Genomic DNA, 27,062 nt, shown 5'->3' with positions numbered 1-27,062 from the left:
CAGCTGCAAAAGGTCATGGCTCTAATACTCCAGGGCTTTCAACAAGTCTGATGACACGTATTGCAACCACAGATCACCAGCTGCCCATGATCATATCTCAGGAGAAGGTGGACAGGGATACTAGGGTTATGCCAACATCGACCTTACTTATGAATAACAAGGTACCAATGGAATATCCACTGCATACCAGAATGGACGTTCATGCTCATAAAGAACGATCACCTTGATGCAACAAGAAACGACAGTGCGATCCTTCTGACAAATCACCTCTTATGGGCGCGTGGCCTGGAATATGACGACGATGATGAAGGTGAGACGATCAGTTTCCCACCTTGATCATGATACACCCACATACACCCCCCAGCCACACATTGCCGTTGGATGGCCAGGATGGCAATCCTCCAGCGCCCATCAACAACACAGCAGCCCGTGCTGAAGGGAATGGCGAGTCAGACCAACAGCAGCTCTTGCCCCATCGGCTGATGACGTTGATTTTGTCAATGATGAGGCAATGAAGAGGTGGAGAGCTGTGGCGTTTTGTGTGCCACCTGTGACTATCAGCCCCCTTAACAGGGGTTCTGGGCTGTTAAGTTCTCTCCCACTTGTCTGCTATGACGACACCTCCAGGTGTCAGGCCTAGGCAACAGGGCTTCCGTCTTGCCTCTATTAACATCAATACAATCTGGACGCAACATAAGCTGGTGCATAACTTGGTTACTAATGATGGCTAGATTGTAGAGGCGCAACGGGTCATTGTAGGAGCCTTACATGCACAACACTCGCGCCTCTACGTGGCAGAGCACACAGATCCTACGACAGTAGCCACCATTTCTCGTTTACTCCATGGCACAGTCACACCCAACACGACAATGGACTTACTGCAGGACGTGACGGAAGATGAAGTTCATTATGCTACCTATAAAGGGGCAGCTAACAAATTGCCATGACCTGACAGGCTCTCGTTGGAGTTTTACAGGACTTACCAACGGCTGTTGATATCATGTTGGACTGCTATTTGTAGAAAATTGCTGTCCACCAACAGGTCCTCGCCAGAGGCTTTCCTCGAAGGTCTGATAGTGCCACTTCACAAAACTAAAGGTGGGAACTGAATACGAGACTACCGACCTCTGACGATGCTTAACAGTGGCTTGAAAACTTTCATATGGATTCTGACAAACTGATGTTCAATCTGCGATGTTTGACAGATTGAACATCATCCCCAAGGACCAAACTTCCCTAGGGGGTCTGTACAATATCAGATCTACTCCTTGCCAATATAAGGACTTAATCTCCCTACCATGGATCCAACACCTCCCATGTACACTGACCTCACTGGATTTTATTCAGGCATTCGATTATGTCGAACACACCTGTCTCATTGTAGTGCCAACAATATGCAATACCCAGATAGCTTTATTGGTGTGATCAAGTGCCTCCTGTGTGGGGCACTGTCCCGAGTATTTATCAATGGGCACCTGACAGGACTCTCCATATCAACCATTTGGTGCAACAGGGTTGACTGTTATCTATGGTGCCTGATGCTTTTGCCTTGGAACCTTTGCTGTGTGTTCTGCGCCAGTGATTAACAGTACTCCAATATGGTAGTCGAGCTTGCCAATTCAAGGTGTATACTAGTGATGTGATGCTCGTTGCCTGTGAAGCCAATGACATGACAGAAGCGACGTTCTGGACTGCAACATAAGGAGCAGCATTAGGAAGTAAATTAAAAGTCGACAAATCACCCACGCTGCCTATAGGGTCGAGTTTGTCACGAGAGTTCCCCCATCCCCCCTTACCAACACACTATGGTGCCTAGGACTGGACTCCACAACCGACATCCAGCGCACGTTAACACTGAACTACAGACGCTTGTTGCAACAGGCATAGGCCATCAGTGTATACTTAGCATCACTTCTACACAAACTCTAGCCATCACGTAACCACTAGCTGATAGCCTTATTGCGGTGTACATTGCCAGCAAAGTAATGTTGTTTAATATTGGATACGACTCCCTTACCCTGCCCAAGGACAGAGAAGGACTCGGTCTTATCAACGTCTATGACAGGGTGGTACCTACCTGGAACTGACGTGAAGATTCCTGTTGACCCTTACGAGCTCGTTACTGATCGCGATGGAACTGGCCTCTCTCGACCCAAAGATTATGTTAGGAGACCTTCTGGCTCTCTTCAGTCAAGTTGGCTGATACTACTTGGACCACGCTTATTGATGCCAAGTGACCGCGACCCCACTTTTGGCGGCGGCGAAGCGAATCTATGGTGAACTACAGTGATACCACCGGCCTAACATGATCGAATCTAAATATCCAATTACGAGGTGAAGAGTGGTCTGGAGAAAGGTACACCACCCATTACTTGACTCTGACGCAAAAGCCGCGTGGTATGTGGTTGTCAACTGGAAGCATGTGGCACACAAACTCTTTATAGGACCCAACTGGCGGATTCATCACTTACTGGTTATCTAATTAGGTGGATACCAACGAACACTGCCTCAACTGTGGAGATGCAGGGCAGGTGTGGCACCTTGTGCACCAGGTTGCACCTTGTGCAACGCCGCTCCACATCGGCGCACACATGATTCTTCTACCAGACGAAACGTTCTATCCCGGGGCTCTGATGAATGCAGTCTTGTAGATCCGCGGCCAGGCCGTGTGCCGTGACGACCCCAAACACGTCCTTGATTTCTGGTGTTATCTCCATGAGCGGCACTCGCCACTACCACAATACAGTCATCGTTTTGAAAATTACGTATGGCGTGTCTTGCACCATCTACCGAGTAGTTGGAACGCCCCCAGCGAGAGAAGTTGATATGACTGATTATGTACTTTAACGAACGAACATGGTGCAAGACGGACTGAAACAAGAAGATACGCCGGGCGACCTGGCGTCACTTCCACCGTGCCCGTTACTGCTTTGTTTTTCGTTCTTCTCCTCAATGTCCACTTAGGTTCCCCCTACGACTTAGCACAGCGTATCACAGGTCTTCCCGTTTGGCTCTTCATGCATATATATATATATATATATATATATATATATATATATATATATATATATATATATAGGATGAGTCACCTAACGTTACCGCTGGATATATTTCGTAAACCACATCAAATACTGACGAATCGATTCCACAGACCGAACGTGAGGAGAGGGGCTAGAGTAATTGTTTAATACAAACCATACAAAAATGCACGGAAGTATGTTTTTTAACACAAACTGACGTTTTCTTTTAAATGGAATCACGTCAGTTTTGTTAGCACATCTGAACATATAAACAAATACGTAATCAGTGCCGTTTGTTGCATTGTAAAATGTTAATTACATCCGGAGATATTGTAACTTAAGTTGACGCTTGAAACCTCCGACGTTCAGTTGCGTGTTGTAACAAACACGGGCCACGGTCGGCGAGCAGCATCTGCAGGGACATGTTTACGATGACGACCGTGTTTACGAGTGTGGCTGTAGTGCACTGTTGTGGTTTGGTCTAGCTGTCGCAGTGTCCGCATGTAGCGCTTGCTGCTATTGTTATCCTGCATTCGTCTCCGCACGCAGACCAACTGCAGTACACCGTGTTACTAGACGTCTGTGATAGTGTTGTGTTGTAGGAACTGTGACCATGGTGTATTCGAACTCTGAAAAGGCGGAGATGATATGTATCGCGAGTGTCGACGAAATGCAGCTGAAGCCTGCAGGGTGTATGCAGAACGGTACCCGGACAGAGAGCATCCAACGTGCCGCACATTGCAAAACATCTACCGCCAACTGTATGCAACAGGTATGGTCGTAGCACGCAAACGGGTCCGTAACAGGCCCGTCACAGGAGAAGCGGGTGCAGTTGCTGTGTTAGCTGCTGTTGCCATGAACCCACACATGAGTACACGGGACATCGCGAGGGCCGGTGGACTGAGTCAAAGTAGTATCATGCACATACCGCATCGTGACGCTTTCACCCGTTTCATGTGTCGCTACATCAGCAATTACATGGTGATGACTTTAATCATCGAGTGCAATTCTGTCAATGGGCATTAACAGAGAATGCGTTCCAGTTCTACCTGTTTACCGATGAAGCGGGTTTCACAAACCACGGGGCAGTGAATCTACGGAACATGCATTACTGGTCCGTGGACAATCCTCGCTGGCTTAGACAGGTAGAGCGACAGCGACCGTGGACTGTAAATGTATGGTGCGGAATCATTGGCGACCACCTCATTGGTCCTCACTTCATTGCAGGGGCCCAAACAGCTGCAACATACATCGCGTTTCTACAGAATGATCTGCCAACGTTGCTCGAAAATGTCCCACTGGAAACGCGTCGACGTATGTGGTATCAGCATGCTGGTGCACCTGCACATTCCGCAATTAACACTAGGCTGACTCTTGACAGGATGTTCGACGGGCGTTTCATAGGACGTGGAGGACGCATAAATTGGCCAGCCCGTTCTCCTGATCTTACACCTCTGGACTTCTTTCTGTGGGGTAAGTTAAAGGGGAATGTGTACCGTGATGTGCCTACAACCCCAGAGGATATGAAACAACGTATTGTGGCAGCCTGCGGCGACATTACACCAGATGTACTGCGGCGTGTACAACATTCATTACGCCAGAGATTGCAATTGTGTGCAGCAAATGATAGTCACCACACTGAACATCTATTGGCCTGACATGTCGGAACACACTCTATTCCACTCCGTAATTGAAAATGGGAACCACGTGTGTACGTGTACCTCACCCCTCATGGTAAAGTACATGTGCGTCAGTGATAAAGACCAATAAAAAGGTGTTAGCATGTGGACGTAATGTGCTGTTCCAGTCTCTTCTGTACCTAAGGTCCATCACCGTTCCCTTTGGATCCCTACGTAATTCGGAGCTCTCCGATACACACGATCGAACAGCGGAGGAGTGGTACTCAAGCGTCAACTTTAGGTTACAATATTTCCGGATGTAATTAACATTTTACAATGCAACAAACGGCACTGATTACGTATTTGTTTATATGTTCAGATGTGCTAACAAAACTAACGGGGTTCCATTTAAAAAAAAACGTAGGTTTGTGTTAAAAAACATACTTCCGTGCATTTTTTTATGGTTTGTATTAACCAATTACACTAGCCCCTCTCCTCACGTTCTGTCTGTGGAATCGATTCGTCGGTATTTGATGTGGTTTACGAAATATATCCAGCGGTAATGTTAGGTGACTCACCCTATATATATATATATATATATATATATATATATATATATATATATATATATATATATATATAGAAAAAATAAAGAAATGAGCAGTTTTTGCTCTATGACTCTAAGAAGAGAGAAAAACGGTTGACGAAAAATAAATGAATGTGGCCATATGTTAGGCACAACAGTTGATAAATGATTGTCAGTACTTCGCAGGGCTGACAACAGCATCCGTTTCTCATGTTTCAGAGTCGGCAGCATGGGCTTGTATGCGGAGTCGTGGCTCACGGAACTGTTGGTAGCCCCGTCACTGGTGACAGTGGCAGTGTACGCGTGGTTCTCCAATGCGTACAAGTACTGGCAGAGAAAGGGAGCGCCCTACCTGGAACCACAGTTTCCGTTTGGCAATATCTACAAGAGTTTTGTGGGCAAGCAGCCCATGCCCATGGACGTCACTGACGCATACCGGCAACTCAAAGGTAAGACAACTCACACAAACATTACATAATGGAAGACTGGGAGGTATCTGAGGCAGTAAGTCAAACGTTGTATGTATACTACAGCTTTGGTTGTAAAATAACATTTGTCTCATAAGAATGTCATCGCTTATTTTTTACAAAATATTGACTGAACTTAATACTCTGTAATTTGAGTTTCACGTTTATTTACGAGACGTAGAAGTGTTTCAGAAGTTGTAGCTTCAGTGCAGCTTATTAGAAATAGATTAATTATTATTAATTATCTGTTCCTTAAACCTACAGTTTTTCTCAATTATTTCCTATTGGGCGTCTGCAACTTCTCGCTGTAAGCTGACGTTTCCCTTTTCCCAACCCTTTCTCTTACCATCAACCTTGACGTTACCCTTTCTGTTAAAAAATTATGGTTGAAGGTTCTCATGATTTTGATGATATAAAACAAAAACGTTCCTCACCCAGACGACGAAAAACTTGATTGTGTTACGGACGACTGAAGGGAAGGAGAACTACGCATGACATACGCAGCCTGGCCATGGAAGATTTGGTTTACGAAACGACAAGGCAAATCTCTGAGCGTGATTCCGTTTAACTAGCAACATTTTTTGATGAATCCCGACAGATAAGAGAGAGGGAGACATCCTATCTTTTGATACCGATACATCTGTAGAAATGGTGACTGGGTAGTTATGCATATGTGTTCTCCAAAATGAAATAACTACGTAAGACAAAAGCTACAAGAAATTTGATGATCCATGTGGAGAAAGAAGAACCTTTAGTGCACTGCTGACTTTCAGTAACACCTTTGTCTCTCATACTCGTACAAAGTATGAGCGGTGTTCAATAAGTAATGCAACACATTTTTTATCAAAACAGTTAGGTTTTATTCAGGATTCCAATGCACCATATTATTCTCACTATTTTGGCTAAAAAATCCTATATTTCAACGTAATCTCCGTTGAGCGCGACGCCCTTAAGCTATGTCACTGGGAGGGGATGTGTGCCAACGTGGTACCACTCCACTGGTTGACTTCGGACCCATCATCCACGTGTTGCTTCCATCGGAGTGCATTCCTCATTGGGCCAAACATACGGAACTCGAAACATGCGAGATACGGGCTGTAGTGTGAATGACGAAGAACAGTCCAATGAAGTTTTGTAAGCTCCTCTCGGGTGCGCAGACTTGCGTAAGACCTTGGATTGTCATGGAGAAGGTGAAACGCCCTCTAAAGCCGCTGGGCAGAACAGGTGATTAGGATTGTGGAAAGGGCCAAATAAGGTGTCGGTCAGTTTCACTCAAAATGGTAATTTATTGTAATTTAATAACACCTTTAAACTAAAACGGCACATAGCCGAACCTTTACAGCTACGAGTTTCAAAGTACAGTTCTTTCATGGCTGAAGGCCTCCAAACAAGAAATCTTAAAAATCAACAAGATAAAAATGCAGTTAAAATAGCAAATAAAATAATTATATATATATATATATATATATATATATATATACCAACTAAAATATATTACCATAATCTTTTACGGCAGAAGGCCGCAATGTTTTCACATAAGGGGAAATTTTGAGAGTAAGGATTTAAGCGGCTGAAGGCCCACATCTGATTTTCCAAAAATTCAAAAATACCTTAACCTTTAAATTTTCAATGGCAGAACGCATACTAAATGAAAAAACAACGCAACGACAATAACTAAATTTAAGAATATGGTTTTAAGTGGCTGAAGGCCCACAATTGATTTACATAAATTGATTTACATAAACCACAATCAAAATTTTTTTCTTTTAAAGCATTGGCTATAATAGATTACCAACATACCATTAAACACCCATGAAAAGGACAGTACAGACAACGGCACTCAGACGCCTCCAGGGGGGGGGGGGGGGGGGCTGCCCTCGAAACATCAACATTCACTTAGGTAAGACAGGTAGTGCGCCCAACTACACTTGATCCGTCTGTAACCCAACCAAGATACAGTCACAGACCAACCGACCAAACGACTTGCTGGCCACCAATCGGTACATAAAACGCAAAGACCAAACTCTTACAGACGTAGTTATCCACAATGAAATATGTATTAAGCTGTCAAAACTACACACCATATTTGATAGCGACAACAGGTGAGGAAAGGAAGCTGCCTGAAATTACGTTAGTGGCCATGGCAGGTAACCAGAACACTAACGGCGACAAGGCAGAAAATTCCGCTGGAGCACTTGAATTTGAACTAATGTAGTTAACTCCACCACACGGCGGCTCGATTTCACCACTACAAACACTTGGCTTTGCTCACAGGAAAAGCTTCCCAAGAGCGAATCACCAAAACGAACGACACAACATGAACGGACGTGGCTTGGGTACTTAACACACCACTCAGCTTTGACGTCATGGGTAGGTGCGCCACGAAGCTCGTAGCGGTCGGCCAGCTCAACACACTCTCCGACACTGCTCAGGGACTGCCAGCGGACCCAGCCAACTGCATCGCACGGAGATCCTCCCTGGTCCGCATCAACCGACTGACTCCTCTCAGAATGTCGACAATATCTAAAATAATCGTTAGTGGAAGTAACACAAGCTACCCACATAACCCAACAAACACTTGCACGAAGACCTGAATGGTACCCAACAGTAACTAAGCACGCACGAAGACAAATTGGGAGTCGATGCATGCACACACACACACACACACACAGCCGACTCAAGAACGATCGGCGAGCCAAAAAGTGTCTTTCGGTAGGACGACCGACCGACGATCCACCAAGACCGTTGCCCGGCTCAAGTGATGCGTGGCGGCAATGGTCGGGCGAGCGACGTCAATGCAGACCTCACAGCTCCAACCCGACTGCACTAGTGCCGCATTGCAACTCCCCGACTGGCAGGTCCGGACTGCGCTCCAGACGCGTTCCAACCGACTGGCAGACCCGAACTCGAGACCCAAACTCCATTACGACAGACAACGATCGGGAAATAATAGCAGTCGAGCAAAGATACTACGAGAGGGGATGTATCGATACGCGCAGCTAACGCCGCTCACGGTCAGGCAAACCAGCAACTCAGTGACAGTAGTAATTCAAATTAACGTAGTGAGGTTCAAATGGTTCAAATGGCTCTGAGCACTATGCGACTTAACTTCTGAGGTCATCAGTCACCTAGCACTTAGAACTAATCAAACATAACTAACCTAAGGACAGCACACTCATCCATGCCCGAGGCAGGATTCTAACCTGCGACCGTAGCGATCGCTCCGTTCCTGGCTGTAGCGCCTAGAACCGCACAGCCACTCCGGCCGGCCGTAGTGAGGCGGAAGTCCGTTAAAAACAAGGTGTAAAATACATGATGGCGGGAACACGAGTCACGCACGGCTGAGAAGAAGACGGTCATTTGTATTCTTTTTGCGACGACCAGACAGAAGTCGTTCCTTCAATTTCTTGGGGGTAGCACAAAATACTTCAAAGTTGATCGTTGCACCATGAGCGAGGACATCAAATAGGATAACCACCTTAGAGTCAGAGGAGAGGTGTTTGACGTTATTCCATGGATTGTCTTTTTGTTTCCGGTTCGAAATGATGAACCCATGTTTCGTCGCCTGCGACGATGTTCGACGAAAAACTGTCGCGAACAGCCTCGTAACGTGCAATAAATTTCGCACAGATGCTCCTTCGTTGCTCTTGACGGTATTCTGTTAGACGGCGAGGAACCGAGCAGGCACACGCCTTTGAGTTCCCCATATGGTGGAGGAGTGTGTCAGCACTACCAACAGAGACGTCTAGTTGTGCAGCGAGGTGTTTGTGATCCATCGATCACCTCGAATGAGAGCGTCTGCACATTCCAACGTTGCAGGAGTCACAGCCTTGTGCGGTCGACCGACATTCAGAAGAAAAATATGGCTCTGAACACTATGGGACTTAACTTCTGAGGTCATCAGTGCCCTAGAACTTAGAACTACTTCAACCTAACTAACCTAAGGACATCACACACATCCATGTCCGAGGCAGGTTTCGATCCTGCGACCGTAGCGGTCACGCGGTTGCAGACTGTAGCGCGTAGAACCGCTCGGCCACTTCGGCCGGCCATGAAGAAGATCGGACAGGTTTGCGCGACCTTGTTGCGATGATAACAGACGCCTTACCCAACGACTCGCTGTGCTTTTGTTCACTATCAGGTCCTCGTAGACATTCTGCAAGCGTCTATGAACATCTGGGATGCTGTGGCGTAAAAGGAACTCGTTGACAGCTCTCTGCTTAGAATGCACCTCTATTACAGACATTTTGAAGGCTACTTATAGCGCCCCCACTTGTCGGAACTTCATGAAACTACTGGGGCTCAAGCGGGAATATTCAACGATGTTCCACAACAAATTCCGCAGTTTTTCAACCGAAATTGGTCGGAAAAATAAATGTCTTGCATTACTTGTTTAACGCCCCTCGCGTGTTTTTTTTTTAATGACAATGACAACAGCGAGTTTTTAGTAGGCTGTTAGGAAAGCTAAGATATCAGTACAAAATATTATCAATTCCGCCTCAATCTTTGCATTCAGATTACCCTGTTTTTCACGACATAATAATCGTAGTTATTAATAATGACGAAAAATTAAATTAGCTGGGCTCCCACTTCACCATCCGCATTCCAGATATACAACTATAATGTACCTATGCTCGAACAGTCCACGGGTGTACTGCCAGTCCATAGTGTCCAACGGGCACAATATTTCGGCGATCAGACATGTCGCCATCGCCATGTGCGCTGACAAACTGAGCTCCTGAGGGCGGGCGGTCGTCTTAAATACCCTCCCTCGCCAGGCGTTCTCTCTGCGGTCCGCGCTCACGCGTCAGCGGTCGGTGTGACGCTGGCGTCGGCGTCTGTGGTGGCGTCGGTGTAATTGCCTCGTCCGTCCTAGTCGCCCGTTCGTTTCCTTTGCTGCCCGTCTTTTTAATTAGACTCAATGCTGGTCCCCATATCCTGTTGAGGTTGTAGCCGCAATCTCGGTTGATGAGTCCGTCCCTGGTACGCATTTCGATAGCGTCTCTAACGATGGTGTCCCAGTATTTAGATGCCTGTGCTAGGTCCCTGGTATGATGGTAGTCCATTTCGTGATTTTCCGGACAAACAATGCTCTGCGACAGCCGACTTGTTGGGGTACCCAAGTCGAGTGTGCCTCCGATGTTCTCGACTACTATCTTCGACGGTGCGCACTGTCTGTCCAATGTGCGCACCATCGAAGCTCAGCAAGGAAACGAACGGGTGACTAGGGCGGACGAGGCAATTACACCGACGCCACCACAGATGCCGACGTCAGCGTCTCACCAACCGCTGACGCGTGGTCGCGGACCGCGGAGAGAACGCCTAGCGAGGGGAGGCGATTTAAGACGATCGCCCGCCCTCAGGAGATCAGTTCGTCAGCGCACCTGACGATGGCGACATGTCCAATTGCCGAAATATTGTGCCCGTTGGACACTATGGACCGGCAGTACACCCGTGGACTGTTCGAGCAAGAAATACGCCGGGAGAAACTGAAGAATCACATCACGTACCTATTTTTACCTATTTTCTTATGGAGAACACTGGCTATTTACTCACTACTTTTCTTCGACTTGGGTGTGTTTAATGTTTTAATATAATTGCGAACGTTTTGGAAACTACTACAGGTTCATCTTCAGATACGACAAGCAGTTACCACGCTAAAAGATGCTGAAGGAGGTTGACGGGATATATTTACTATGCTAAGGTGCCCGAAAATGAAGTCATAGTAGTTTCCAAATTTGTTGCAAATAAATTAAAACAGCTGACTGCTAGAAAAGTAGAAATGGAAGGTAATGATTCGAATAACATAGGCGGACTTCAGTGGTTGAACACATACGAGAGCTGCTCTCTGGACTGAAGACAGGTAGCAAGCACGACAACGTACACGAGTTTTACTATCAAAAGGTTGTGATACTGGTTGTGGGTATCAGCGAGGATGAGAGCATGTGTCTCCTGATACCGATAGTACTCTATGGAGGGCAAAAGCGCAGTTTACCTCGCACTTCATGTATTATCTTGCGTCTGATAAAATCCATAATACCCACATTGGCAATGTAGGCGTGCCTAATCATGGTGTACATGAAATTATAATTCAGCATCTGTGGCCCTCAAAGCGTCGTATATAGTTAGTCTCCTAGTACGAAGAACGAAAAGCGCACTAAACGCTAATCCAGGGCTTTCATTAAGAACTCTTTGATCAATGAGGACGACTGCTCTTTGCACCGAAGGTGCAGTCCCGTTGTTGGAGCGTTCAGGGGTTCTGCTGTCAGTGATCCTTTCGATGATGTATGTCGATGTGTTGAATACTGTGTCCAGCTTTCGTTAATATATTCAGCACGCGCGTCCTCGTTGGTTGCTGGAATACGGTTATGGCTATCAGATACGTCACGAAGCACAAAGGTGTGCAGAATACTGCTGCATCCATTTTCAATAAGCTGCCACTCGAACTCAAAAAATCTTAGCAGTAATCCACGCGCTTTCAAACCGAAACTGAAGAGTTTCCTCATGGGTCACTCCTATTCGGTCAAGGTGTTCCTTGAAAAATTAAGCTGATTCTTATTGTATTGCCCATAGCGTTTACTTAAACTTATGGACTGACCTTTTTCAGGTTCACAAACATTTATTTTTATCTCTTATTACTTTTATGTTGTAATTTCATGTACTGACACGTTCCATGACCTTGGAGATTTGCTCTTCAATTTGGTCTTACGGAACTTGAGGTGTAAATAAAAATAAATGAAATAACATTTGAAAAGGTAAGGAAACGTTAGTGCATAACTTGGTGAAGGAAAACGGTGTCTGGGACCAAGTCCATTCATAACAGAGAGATTCTGCAGTCACTCATCTCACAGCCCGGCGTGACAATGGTCTCATACGTATTTTAATATAAAATACGTCAAGAAAGCTACAAAACCCACCAGATATCATACTTACCGTCTGCTTCGGCAGGCTCGTGAAGAATGGTTTGCTAACACTGATTTAACAAGAAGTTTCTCATTACATCATCTAGGGCGCCAGGAAGAAGGGGCTTAAAGGCCGTACCTAAGGCCTCCAGACGATGTCCTGTCACACGTTAAATACTCTGACGTTTTGCGTCATGGTTATGAGGTACCCCGGCCTAATTTTATTGATATTGTCTCCATTAAGAGTACTTGGTGCTGAAACCTCTTTATTTAAAAGTGTGTGTCTGTACTTAAGCTGCAGAACGACTGAGAAGATGAAACTTCTACGTTATTTGGTTCTGAAACAGCTGAGTAAAGCTGAACGTACTGAGCCTACTTTCTCTTTACTTTTTCTTATCATGCCAACACTGACCCACAATATTCTAGCGCAACGCAATCCGACTGCTCAAAAGAATTACAACCTGACTTCAAATAATTAATTCAAAAGAAATCTTAACAATAAACTATACATTTCATTAAGCGCTTAAAAATGGTTCAGATGGCTCTGAGCACTATGGAACTTACCATCTATGGTCATCAGTCCCCTAGAACTTAGAACTACTTAAACTTAACTAACCTAAGGACATCACACAACACCCAGTCATCACGAGGCAGAGAAAATCCCTGACTCTGCCGGGAATCGAACCCGGGAACCCGGGAACCCGGGCGTGGGAAGCGAGAACGCTACCGCTCGACCACGAGCTGCCGACCATTAAGCACTTACCTCACAAAAATCTTCATTACGCGAACTACTGCAATACAGCGATTCTAATTACTAAAGCCACTAACTGCTAATAGCCATGTGGTTAGCAAAGGAAAGATTTTGTTGGAAACCAAATAATGTAATTTTTTTTTTTACCTTAATAACGTGACATCCAGTTCAGACACGAATATAAATCGTCATTGACATCTAATACAAAGGTATATAATTATGAATAATATTCAATCTCCAAGTCGAACATGTACAAATCGTTAGCCTACGCTAACACTTCAGACCTCTATCCTCCATCAGTGCTAACTTCTCACATCTAACATCCATCACTGCTGGCTGTTCACCTCCAACTGCCCAACAGTACTTCCATCACTACTGGCGACTAACTTCCAACTGCAACAACACTACTGGCCATTAACTTCCAGCAACGAGTCCAACCAGCCATAGAGTCTCTTACAAAGAAAGCGCAGTCAGAGATCCAATGCAAAGCGCTACACAGCTCTGCCAACACAGAAGCAGCCCACTTACAGCGCATACTACTTTGACGTTACATTGTCTATGTTAATTTCAATGTTATATAACATGGGACCTAGTTGTATTACGTCTAATTGACGTCACACAGCGTGGACTGCCATGTGGTGGTACCTCTTAGTGCTAGCATTCAGTTGTGCCTCAGATCTTGACATCAGTTACTATGATGCGGTGCCATAGAGATATACGGGTCCTGTGGCGTATGTCACAGCCGTGTCACTAAGGTCTTATGAGTGCCGGCCGCCATCTCTGACAGGGAGTGAGTTACTATTTCAGTAATTCTTTACTTTGCATTGAAATATATGCAAGCTTTTGATATCACATGACAAAGTTAAGGCCTTTAGTGGGTATCTTTTCACTGACGTATTGATTGCCTTGAAGCCCTGCATGGAGGCGATTGTTCCCTATGTATGTTGGGCAAGGCAACTAGTATAACATCACAGGTTCGTTGTGGTGCCCGCATTTCTCGTGTGCCCCATTCTACCACAGCCAACATGGTATCTGTTTTGGTGTCTGTTTTGGTCATTCCATATAAATGGTAAGTTTTACATATAATATGGTTGTTCGTCTAGAATGCTATTTAATGCCTCGTCTTTCTTGTGGTATGTTATTATTTAATTTTACTTATTAGGTGTATTTATTATTGTATTTGGATTTTGGATTGCATCCGTTCATATGAACAGACTCTTATGTGAGTTATGTCCGCCTGCTTAGCTGAGTGGTAACGTGTTTGCTTTCCGTGCAGTGGACACAGGTTCGACTCCCAGCCGGGTTGGAGGTTTTCTCCGCCCATGGTCTGAGTGTTGTGCCCCCTCATCATCAGCATCATCACAGTGACACAACTCGCCCAATGTGGTTTCACCTGAAATAAGACTTGCACTTCGGCGGCTGAACTCGCCCAGATGGGGCCTTCCGGCCATCAATTTTATGTGACTTATTATCGTACAGCACGTTGGATGTTACTCTTGCGATAGAGTGGCTTAAAACATTGCATGAACTAAGTACCTTTGCCCAGTTTTAAGAGTACGTAATTTTTGTCATTGAGGTGTAATGTATATCCCTGACTATTTTTATACTACTGTAAGAATGTAATCTCAACGTATTCTCTTTTATGTGTTTGAAGATAGCAACTTATGTTGCCGTACTACTTTCCCAATAACGTCTTAACATAGCGATCTTGACAAATAAACAGAAACTTTTCGCATGAAGATTGCAGTACAAATTGTAAGTAGCCTGTTTATATGTTTCTATGTTGGCAGCGCTATAGATTGTATTAACATCGCTGACAGCGCTCTGCGCCCTCGGTAAGAGACTCTGTGGTTGTACGGATTAGCAGTTAGCGAGCGGACGGCTTGGACATGTGTTCTTTGGATAGTGTTGGTAGGACATGCATTGTAAAATGAGGATGGATGTAGTTGGTAATGTTTTGGTAGTGGAATTATTGACAACCAAATAACTTTTGGAATTGGATGTCACATGAATAAGGTACAATCTTCTAAATACATTGTTTGCTCTTATACAAAATCTTTCTTTTGCTAACCATGTGGCTCCTAGTAGTTAGAGTCCATAGTAGTTAGAATCTTTTTGTTTAGCTGGCTGTCGTTGCTGCTTGCCGTGATTGCTTTAGTTCGTGTTATGAAGATTTTCTGTGCGGTAAGTGACTTATGAAAAAGTATGGGTTACTTTTAGGATTTCTTGCAATTCAGGGCCATTCTTTTGTGTTAATTATTTGAAGCTATGTTGTCACTGTATAGCAGTCAGATTGCGTTGAGCTTGTATATTGTGGGTAAAAAACGAATAGGTCAAGTTTGAGTTGCGTTTGTCAGGGAAAATTCTGTAGTTCAGTGTTGAAATGATAAAAATAAGTAAAGAGACAGTAGCAGCAGTTTCACTCAATAGTTTCAGTTCACCCTCTGTAGTTTAAAGATTTATAGATCACCTCCTGCAGCGACTGTTCATTTCAGGTAACCACTAACTTTCAGACATTGTTCACCGATTCCTTCTGAATATTTTAGTATAAACGATCCATGGCCTCTGGCAGCTCGTTACAGAGTGTTTCGTGTGGCACCTTGTCCAAGTTAGCTCATTGTCTGTATTGCACTGAACACAGTGGACAATAATGCAAATGTCGAGAGTACACACTGTGTGTCTTACTTCCATTCACTCACGGTACATGGTGTTGGTAACAGTAACGTCCTCTTTAACTGGTTGCCCTCAAGTTCGTATTCCGTGCTGCTCGGTTTTGCCTAGTGTTTATTTTCCGGCAGTGTTAGTAGTGTGGTAATCTGATACAGAGCAGTACTATCGATGGATTTATTGATGAAGAGTTGGCCGATATGCTCCTCGCGTATGGGTTCAATGAATGTGATGAAAGAGTGGCACAACTACACAAAGTTGATCTGTCCCCATAGCGACACCAACCCCCTTAAGCTTTACATTGTGTGAAGTGCCGACAGGGCATGTCCCTAAAATGCTGTAAGTCCAGTGCCCGGTGACCTATAGAGAAGGGAAGCTACCCCGTAACGTCATGCAAAATTTAAGAAAGAAAACAACCTCATACAGGTAGGAGCATCTTATTAAAGGAAAATTAATAGGGGTGTCCAATCAAGCAAGAAAATATAGGCACCACACCACACATGTACATACTCATGTTAATGAAGGAGCTCACCTATCTAGAACAAAAACAGCCGGTCACTGTGATAATTTGGTTAATTACCATAAAGCATCAACATGTGAATTACAGTCTCAGATATGTATGTAAACATTTAGTAAACGGATAACGGATAGTAATTATGACATATAACCATGGCACAAGTGGGCGAACACAATAAAGTCATAATCACAAAACTAAAATGCGGATATGGCCAACGACTGCAAGAATTGTGTTTAAAGAAGGAACAAGGAAAAATAAGTACAAACGCCAGTAGAATCGCCAGAGTACACGATGGAAGCAACTGTGAATACTACCATTGTGCAAATAGCCCCTGACGAAAGTCAACAAGCATTGCATCCTCCTCGATTCGGTGTTTACATCACCAATACATTTTACCATTCTCACACAGTCTGAATCTGGAAGATGGCTGCAGTAATGACTGGAGATTCTGAGTGCATCCTGTCCTTCATACTCCGTCTCATTCGTCGCCAGGCAGTGAGTTTATTAGTCTTCCTTCTCCAAGCAGCAAGTCCACTCTTCAAATTCCTAGCATCAAGGGTTACCTCATCAAAAGTTTAACAGCAAATGTCCACTGACAACTTTTTCTAATTCTGCTGATACTGTCGGTGCAGGAATCTCACTGGCCAATTGTAACAGACCCTGCAAGCTACCTTCTAGTAAAAATTTTGCAAGTACGTTAAACAAACTCTTTCTCCCATGATGGCCTAACATAGGGAGCAAGGAAGAAAATCTCGCCCACTCTGTGACAGGATTCTGTAGCTGAAAAATCATAGGGCTTGCACGTAGACACACACGGGAAGGTGCGCTTTCGACAGAAATAATTAGTTTGAGCCAATCAGACAGTCAGTTTCTTGGTCCAGGTGGTTTGGGTCCACTGGCGCACAAACCACCTACTAGCCCTGACCGCTGCCCGTCATCCCACACTCTGCTCTTTTTCCTTCTGTTTCCGCAAGGTGAAAGCTGCCGTGTGGCAGGGCGCAGGTATGGCCTGGGAGGGAGGGAGATTGAGGATGGATGACTGGTCAGTGTGTATAGATCTCATGCTTCTCTCAGTCTGTTAGCTTTCTAAAAGGATTTCGGCAGGCAAGGTACAAAGATGTTATTGCGACAGGTAGACCAGCACTTGGACTGACCGGAGTACAGAGATCACCCACAGCAAATTCTGCACTTTCTACAAGCGCTAAAGGTCACCCCTCAGCTCTGAACATGCTCCTCCTGGTCCTTTTAAGCAAACTTCTATGTCGCCCAAGCCAGCTAAGAAGCTTCCTGGTCTGCAGAAAAGTAAGAAGCTCCTCACTGTCATTGAAAGAAGGGAACAGAAGAAGTAATTAGATAGGCATTCAGTGGTAGTACTGATACTGTCTACAGCGTAAGAGGTAGCCTACGTTGACCATGGGGATGTGCCTATAAAATTATAAAAATGGAAATGCCGTGTGGCTAGGGCCTCCCGTCGGTAGACCGTTCGCCTGGGGCAAGTCTTTCGAGTTGACGCCACTTCGGCTACTTGCACGTCGATGGGGATGAAATGATGATGATATGGACAACACAACACCCAGTCCCCGAGCGGAGAAAATCTCCGATCCAGCCAAGAATCGAACCCGGGCCGTTAGGCATGACATTCCACCGCGCTGACCACGAGAAGCTGCCACTTAACAACAGCCTACTACACGAATACAAATCATACATTTCATGTCGTACATTTTGGCGATTACATATTACAGGTTTTTTCAGTGTTGTAAAGGTATTTTCTCAGAAACATAGGCCATTGGATTAACAACATGTATAAATCATGATCATTTTATTACTCTGAAATGAGCTGCAGGAGATCATCGGTCCCTACAAATACTTAGAATGTATACTGGACAACCTCTGGAAGTTTGTCAGTGGAATTCTGGTTCACCCTGTATATTCATAACGTGTAGACGTTCACGGCCGGCGTCTTATTAATTACGAACTAAGAGGCCGTGGTCGAACAGTAGAAATTTTTCCTCCTGACGTTTCGTAGCCAATTTCACTCACTAAAACATCACAAGACAATCAAGAAATGAAAATGAGATACGACGTGGTGCTAGTTCCATTAATGCTAAACACGAAACAGTTTACATACCAACCCATATGAATGGCAGGTAACTTGCAAGTTTTATTAATGCAAAGCGGTATTAAACTTTGGAGTAAATCTTCCTCATCACAAGTGTCTTATATGTTTCTAAACAGCGGCAGTAAATTAGGTTTCGTCCACGAGGAAACATAGATGATTTAGTTATTGACGTTCTTTTTAGTAAGTGTTAAAATATTGTTGTTCTTTGTATCCATGGGATGCTTTCTTCAAGATGGGCATAGAAATTCAAAATAAATACTGAAAGTATAACTGGAGACGCAAAATCAGGGACAAGATGATAGGACATGTATTAAGACATCAGCGAATTACCTCCATGGTACTAGAGGGAGCTGTAGAGAGCAAGAACTGTCGGAGAAGGTAGAGATTCTAATGCTTCCAACAAATAGTTGAGGACATGAGGTCCAAGTGCTACCACGAGATAAAGAGGTTGATGCAGGAGAGGAATTCAGGGCGGGTCGCTTCAAAGCAAATTAGAAGAATTACGTATAAAAAAAATGTGACCTACGACACATATGGCTAATTAATATTGCAGCATTAGTAACCTAAAAAGTACCGATACAGTAAGTCAGATATCCTTGGTGGCTCCCAGTGACGTCAGGAAAATTAAATATCGCCCGTTTTTCGGAGTTAAGACCAGATGTGAGTTTTAATCTATTCTACCTACTGAAACTTCCTGGCAGATTAAAACTGTGTGCCGGACCGAGACTCGAACTCGGCACCTTTGCCTTTCGTGGGCAAGTGCTCTACCATTTTTTTTTTTAAATCTCATTTTTTTCGTTTTTGTTCGTTGCATCTGCTCGGTGCAGACGTCACAAGACACCCGTTTCAGTTCGTCGTTGATCCATTAACTTAGTTTTTTATTGCAGAGGGCCATCTAACCCTCTGACCGAACACGCTGAGCTACCGTGCCGGCTACCAACTGAGCTACCCAAGCACGACTGACGCCCCGTCCTCACAACTTTACTTCTGCCAGTACCTCGTCTCCTACCTTCCAAACTTTACAGAATCTCTCCTGCAGAGTGAAAATCTCATTCTGGTAACATCCCCCAGGCTGTGGCTAAGCCATGTCTCCGCAATATCCATTCTTTCAGGAGTGCTAGTCCTGCAAGGTTTCGCAGGAGAGCTACTGTAAAGTTTGGAAGGTAGGAGACGAGGTACTCGCAGAAGTAAAGTTGTGAGGACGGGCCGTGAGTCGTGCTTGGGTAGCTCAGTTGGTAGAGCACTTGCCTGCGAAAGGCAAAGGTCCCGATTTCGAGTCTCGGTCCGGCACACAGTTTTAATCTGCCAGGAAGTTTCATATCAGCGCACCCTCCACTGCAGAGTGAAAATCTCATTCTATTCTACCTACTGCTTTCGCTCTCATTTTTATTTCTTGTTGTTATATTTTGAACTATCTGAGTACCCAGCACTGCTCGGGCTTGTACTTACTCCAGTGTTCTATTACTCCATCTCCTTCCCTCTCTCTCTGTCCTTTCCCTCCTGATCCCTCTCTATCTATATCCTCCTTGCTCTCTCTATGCCCTCTCCCACCTCTGTCTGTCCATTTCATCCTCCTCCTCCTTCTATCCGTCTCCTCCTCTTTTCTTTCTCTGGCCATGAGCTCCTCCCCTTTCTGTCCATTTGCCTCTTTCCCATCTGTTCATCTCTTCCTCCCCTCCTCTAAGTCCATCTCCTCCTTCCCCTCTCTCTGTCTATTGCCTCCTCCCTCCTCTGTGCATCTCCTCATCTCCCCTCTCACTGTCCATCTCCTCGTCTTTCCTCTCTGTTCATCGACTCATCTGCCCCTTCTATCTCCTTCTCTTCGTTCTCTGCGTCCATTTCCTGCTTCCCCCCTCTCTGTACATGTCCTTCTGCTCCCTCTACCGTCCACCACTTCCCCCTCCCTCTCTCTGTCCATCTCCTCATCCCTGCAGTATGTGTCCATCTCCTTCCCATTCTCTGTCTATCCATCACCTCCTACTCCTACCCCGCTCTCTCTCCATGATATCATTGCCACTCCAGCAGAAATTTGCTGGTTTTCCAGAAAGTAAGGTTGAAATGGATCCAGGGATTTAGGAGGAGCTTTTTGATCTGTTGCTTTTCCCACATACGCACATGTCTCATATATTTTGTACATGCTTGATATATTTCACATATATTTGTGCACACAGATCACCTATATCTCTAGCAAATTTTGCCCTGTAGTTTAGTTTTCACGCAGCTCAATGATTATGACGTCACACCTCCTGCACATACGTCGCACATTGATTGTAGAGGCATTCAGCAGCATATGCGAATACTGTCTGCGAAATGTGTTGAGAATATATTTACTAGGAAGAAACTTAAACTTCAAGGACGATGTTACAATGCCCTCTGTGGCACTGTGGCGAGAAGGAAGCGACTTTGCCTTACTTCTCCGTTTTCTGTATCAGTAACCTGCTGTCTTGCTGCTTCTGTAGTCCCTCGAAAATGGCTCTGAGCCCTATAGGGCTTAACATCTGTCATCAGTCCCCTAGAACTTAGAACTACTTAAACCTAATTAACCTAAGAACATCACACACATCCATGCCGGCGGCAGGATTCGAACCTGCAACCGTAGCGGTCTCGCGTTTCCAGACGGAAGCGCCTAGAACCGCTTGGCCACAGCGGCCGGCGGTAGTCCCTCGTCGCACAGTAGTAGCGCTCAGGCGCCAGGTTCCATGTAGGTTGTGATCATGCTGAAGTGGAGTGGGTCGGGATGCCAGTTGTTAAATGTTAACAACGGTTTGTGCTATACTCGTTTTGTACTATACTCATTTTAATAAAGAATACCTTGAAACATACTTCACCGAATATCCAATATGGCAGCTCTTGGCTACGCCGTTATTCAACCCTTTACAACACATTAACACATTTCTCACTTTCCATACTCGTGATATACATTGCCCACGACACGTGGCGTTCACTGAAAACTAACCTTCACTTTGTCTCATGTTTAACAGCTGGAATATTTACTCGCGACCGTTCTTTTGGAGCCGCCCCCGGTTACTGGACCATACGTTTTGAGTGGCGCCTCGCTACTAACTGGGCCTGTCTTCCCGAAGGATAAGAGAGACACCACCTTCCCCCCTCAGCCAATATGGACACTTCGCTCGTTTCCTATATATATATCCAAACTTTCAGACAATGGGCGTTCAGATCGCCGTTGCTAGGCGGATCTGACGTCACGTTTGCGGACATTGTGACGGAAGTTTGTCTCGTAACACTGTCTCAGATTGTAAGATCCGACTCCCGAATAGGCGGATCTTGTCCCTACTAAGGTTGCACAACATTGCCTCCTGTGATATTATCATTAATGCTCCTTGCTGACGCATAACTGTCACATGAACATGTAGCCTAGCTGCTACTGAGCATTCTTGATCACATAAATGTGCGTGATACTTGGCCTAAACACGTGAAGGGAAAGCTCACGAAGCTGCACGAACAGCGACTATGTTTAAGCGATAAACTTGTTTGCTTTCATCATTTTATGGGGGTTGTCAACGAGAAAAAATTTCGTAAACGTTTGAAATTATTATGTGTAATTTGTGTTGTAAGTCACTAAAAGCTCTCATTCTTAAATACTGGGTGAGTAAAGTTAGGGTGCTGGAGCGCCATGGGCTACACTCCTTTTTCTCCCCCACCCCACATCCCTTTGATGGGTAGGTGGCTCATACCCCCACAGTGATTCTTTCCAGGTAGCAAATAATATGTGTACCAGGTCTGGTTGAAATTTGTACAGTGGTACATTTTTGTAATATGTATGAATGTCTCATAAGATGCATGAATCGTATAAGAAATACATACTTGAGAAAAATTAATTTTCTTATTTCTTCTAGGCAAACGTTTCGGCGGGATTTACTTCTTCAACCGACCGAGTCTGGTGATACTGGATCCCGATCTGATCCGCACTATCCTCGTCAAGGATTTCTGGTCCTTCCAGGACAGGGGGTTCAAGTTCGATGACGCTGATCCTCTGACCAAACACCTTTTCCTGCTGGGTGGCAACAAGTGGCGAAGGTTGCGCGTGAAGCTGTCCCCAACATTCACGTCGGGGAAAATGAAGATGATGTTCCAGGTGAGCAAGCTAAGTTAATCATCGGTTTGGAACCTACAGAGCACTATTCACTGAACGTAACGTTTATCTGGGGACATTTTTGGTGCCAGAACGAAGCCCACTTTATTCTGGTCTCAACCTGCTATTGTATTATTGATGTTTCAAGTATTCTCTACGAACCTTCGGGTACGATTTCTGTGTTGATATTAACATGGCACATAACTTAGAAACATTCCAGTAATATAAGGTTAAAGGAAATCTTTCGAGGTGAAGAAGGCTTTGAAGCTCCACACCAGTTTTAGTAATATCAGATGGCGTTTTGGCAAATCAGCCGGTAGCTGTTTACTAAGTTTTATCATTACTTAAGATAGTGTTGAGGTCATAACACATATTACTTGAAGTAGGATTACTAATTAACGTCTCTTGGCCAACGAGGTCATTAGAACTGATGCTTTAATTTAGGCAGGAAAAGGATGGGCGAAAGAAGTCGCCTGTGTCCTTTTTCCAAATAACCATCTCGACAGCCAAGGTGCTTGTCGATTCAGAGAAATCACTGGGTTGTTGGGTAATAGGATATGCCACATGTGCTGCATTTCCAAATACAGTTTAGCGATATGTTCTACACAGGCGCATGATAGAGGACTAGCCACAGGACTGGGAGGAAACAACAAGACACAAAGGCAAGAATTATGCAACAATTCAGGTGTCCATCACCTATTCTACGAAATCTCGTACAACTTAAGTGCCTAGGCACCTCACTTCTCTGAGAGCCAGACTCAAATTTAACCACAGGTGTTCCTGTGAACATCTTCACAGGCTGCACATTGTAGAGACACCTTTCTGCTCTTGCGGAGAAGAGAGTACACAGATCACCTTCTCTTTGTGCGTCTGGGACTACATGGAATCATTACAATCCTTTTATATTAACTTAAGGAGCTTGGTCATCTGTTACCTGCCTGCGTGACGGGTTTTTGGCAACACAAGAGCACAGATTTTTCTGTAAAATGTACGGATTAATCGTTGCGACAAAAATCCGCATCTAAGACCTATGTATTGCTGACAGTGGACTGCACAGAAATGTTCTGTAACATTTGATTTTAGAAAGGTTACATGCTATTGGTCTGTAACTGTATACTGGGTGTTTATAATCAAAGAGCAGCTACTCACAGAGGCCCATTGTTGGATGTAATTATCGTATGACAGCGAAACTTGGTACAGTTTGGTAGAGCTAGTTTTTTAGTATCGCGAAATAGGGAAGAGAATGTCACGGACATGATACGTTATTTTGGATAGCAATCAATGAAACGAAGGTGTTTCTCGTTGCTGCAGGATTTCTCATGAAATTTCAGTCACCAACTTTCCCCTCCGATTGCGAAAATATCCTGTTGACACATACCTACATATGGAGAGATGATCGTCATCATAAAATAAAGGAAATCGATGTTGAAGCTGCATGGGCAGCTGTACCTGTACATGCCATCCAAGCTCTGTTTGACTCAATGTCGAGGCGTGTTAAGGCCGTTACTATGGCCAGAGGTGGTTGTTCTGGGTACTGATTTCTCGGGATCTATGGACCCAAATTGCGTGAAAATGTAATCACATGTCAGTTCTAGTAGAACATATTTGTCAATGACTACCCGTTTATCATCTGCATTTTTTCTTGGTGTAGCAATTTTAATGGCCAGTAGTGTAGGTAAGTCAAGGAACTCTGCTATCTAGGCTGCAAAATAACCTATGACGGATGGAGGATGGGCGACAGAAAATCAGACTAGCAAACATAGGCCTTAATTTGAGGAAGAAATTTCTGAGAATGTACGTTTGGTTGTACGTGACAGTTGTATGGTAAAGAAACACGGACTGTGGGGAAACCGGAACAGAAATGAATCGAAGCATCTGAGATGTGATGCTACAGAAGAATGCTGAAAACTACGTGGACTGATAAGGAAAGGTTTGAGGACATTCTCCGAAGAATCGGCGAGGAAAGGAATATATGGAAAACACTGACAAGAAGAAGAGACAGGATGATACATCTGTTAAGACATCATGGTACAACTTCCACGGTAGTAGAGGGAGCAGCAGAGGGCAAAAATTGTAGAGGAAGACAGAGGTTGGAATACATCCAACAAATAATTGAGGATGCATGTTGCAATTGCCACTTTGTGGTCATTCGCTGTAGCACAGGAATCCGGCATATGATCACCCTGATACTTCCCTCTTTCCTGTTAAAGCTATTCTCATTTTTGCCTATTTCTACAGCTTCCCTGGACAAGCAACTACGGTAGCTATTCTCCGCAGGAAGATCTTCTGTGTCGGCGAATTTTGTAATGTAGTCGATCTCACACAGTGCGTGCTCAGCCGCGATACATCCTTTTCCGACCTGCCGGCCATTGCAGGGCATGCGTTGTGTGAGACTAACGACATAATAAAATTCGCCGATATGGAAGGTATTGCTGTGGAGAAGAACTACAACACCCTCTTGTTTAGGGAAGCTACAAAACTCCACAAAAAATGACAGTAGCTTTAACAAGAAAGAGAAAGGCCTCAAAGTGAACGGATCCAGGATACCCGTGATGGAGCGAACGACCGTTACAGGTGACAAGGGCAAACTACAGTGGTAATGACCATGGAAAAGCCCTCGGACGTTGGTGCGCCAGGTTCATATAACCTGCGGCCTCGAGCTGGATTGCAGTCCAACACCAGCAATAAAGGCTGCAGCTTCGGTAATGCCAGCCACTCATGCTGGCGAGAAGTCAGAAAAGTCGTCAGACTAACGTCGGCTCAAGAACCCGAGATAGAAGCCAACAGGCCATTTGTTAAAAAGCGGCTACGAAAGTCTTAAGGGGAGCCGGAGGTGCCCATGCTGCCCATGTTAAAATCACTAAGTTTGAGGAACATTTATGAATAAACTGCCAAATAGAAAATTTGAATTTTTTTTACATATGGAGTGGTTTAGTATTGCAGTTATGACAGAGGGATTTTGGAGTACCTTTTCTAGTTTCCTTCCTATTATTTTTTTTATTAATGACCCAAATTTTTTTTACAAATAATAGCTTTATAATTAAACTGAAATGAAACTACTGAACATATTGCCAAATGGCTGTGTTACAATGTAAGTTTGACCACTAGGAGTGCTGTATAAAAATTTCATCTCTCTAGCTTGAGTGGATTTTGAGAAAATGTTCCTTATATTCGAAAAATTCTAATTTACGGGAAATGGCTATCAAAGTTTCTCAATACATTCCTGCACTATAGGATGGATTATCAGGGTCTTCTTCTTCATCTTCCAAAAGCTTCCTCTTCTGTCTTCTTTTCTGGCCTGTTGTTCCATCATACTTCATATGCCTTTCTCTTCTTTCTGCTCCTCTTATCCTTTCTCTGTCAATATTTCTTAGTGCTCGTACAGTGTACACCCCAGCTGTAAATCCTAATGAATTCGGAACTTCACACTTCACACTGTTCCCTTGGTTGTAGGTTGCTATTGCATCATAAATGCCAAAGTGCAGTGTTTTTATGCTTACAAACCCTTTTAGGAATCGCTTTCCAAATCAAATTGTTTACGCTCTCATTAGGATTCTGCGTCTTTCCGTGTAGACAGTTTTGCAACAATTCTGGCTGTGCTAAATCATGAAAAATTGGTTTTATTGCATATATTTCTTAGTGCTCGTACAGTGTCACTAACATATTCACGAAATCTGTCACTTCCACCAGTCAGCTTCTTGCTAGAAGATGTCACAGGGCTATGAACGGCCATGTGTTGCTTAGCAGAAGAACGCACTGTTTCAGTAATTGCAGTATCGCAACTTGGTATGAGTGTTCATTTTCTTTTCCCTACGTTCTTCCTCTTCTTATATACACGGTTACTGAAGCGTGGCATCGTAACCAGAACAACGCTTTACACAAGAAATATAATACTACCAACAACAGGCCCAACACTGAACTAATTCGAAAAGGCAAACAGCAAAGAGACGATGTTCCGCGCTCTTAGCGCTTCATTTGTCACAGAAAACAATGTAGCCAACCCTTGCACACTCGCTGTATGCGTAACATGAGGCGCTGTATGCGTAACAGGCCGAGGAAATCCCAAGCAGTTCGCCAGGAAGTCACGAGAGGGTGTTAGATGCATTCAGCGGCCGGCCATTTCCTCTGCAGGCGTGGGGGAAAATGGTAATAACTCCACTTCTAGGGCGAGTAGAACAATAATTCAAAGTTTACATTAAAGAGGAATGTTCCAATTAATTTTCGGTAAAAAAAATCGTAATTTTTTGGATTTGACCACCTCCGGCTCCCCTTAACAATTTTGTACATCCACTGTCCTTAATAATCGGCTCAATGCGGGAGG

At 44.5% G+C, this 27,062-nt stretch overlaps 1 protein-coding gene across 1 annotated transcript in view; it reads left to right on the top strand.

Annotated features, from left to right (window-relative positions):
- Positions 1-5,449: 5,449 nt before the first annotated feature.
- LOC124615513 (cytochrome P450 6k1-like) overlaps positions 5,450-27,062 on the top strand; it is a 90,147-nt gene continuing 68,534 nt past the window's right edge. The window contains exons 1-2 of the mRNA XM_047143472.1: positions 5,450-5,674; positions 22,506-22,744. Coding sequence (XP_046999428.1) covers positions 5,455-5,674; positions 22,506-22,744 — 459 coding nt within the window. The 5' untranslated portion in view covers positions 5,450-5,454. The remainder of the gene's footprint in view (positions 5,675-22,505; positions 22,745-27,062) is intronic.

Source organism: Schistocerca americana, chromosome 5 (genome assembly GCF_021461395.2).
Source record: "Schistocerca americana isolate TAMUIC-IGC-003095 chromosome 5, iqSchAmer2.1, whole genome shotgun sequence".
NCBI classification, from domain to species: Eukaryota; Metazoa; Arthropoda; class Insecta; order Orthoptera; family Acrididae; genus Schistocerca; species Schistocerca americana.
Note: the sequence above shows the minus strand (reverse complement) of the source record. Positions and strands in the feature narration are given on the sequence as shown.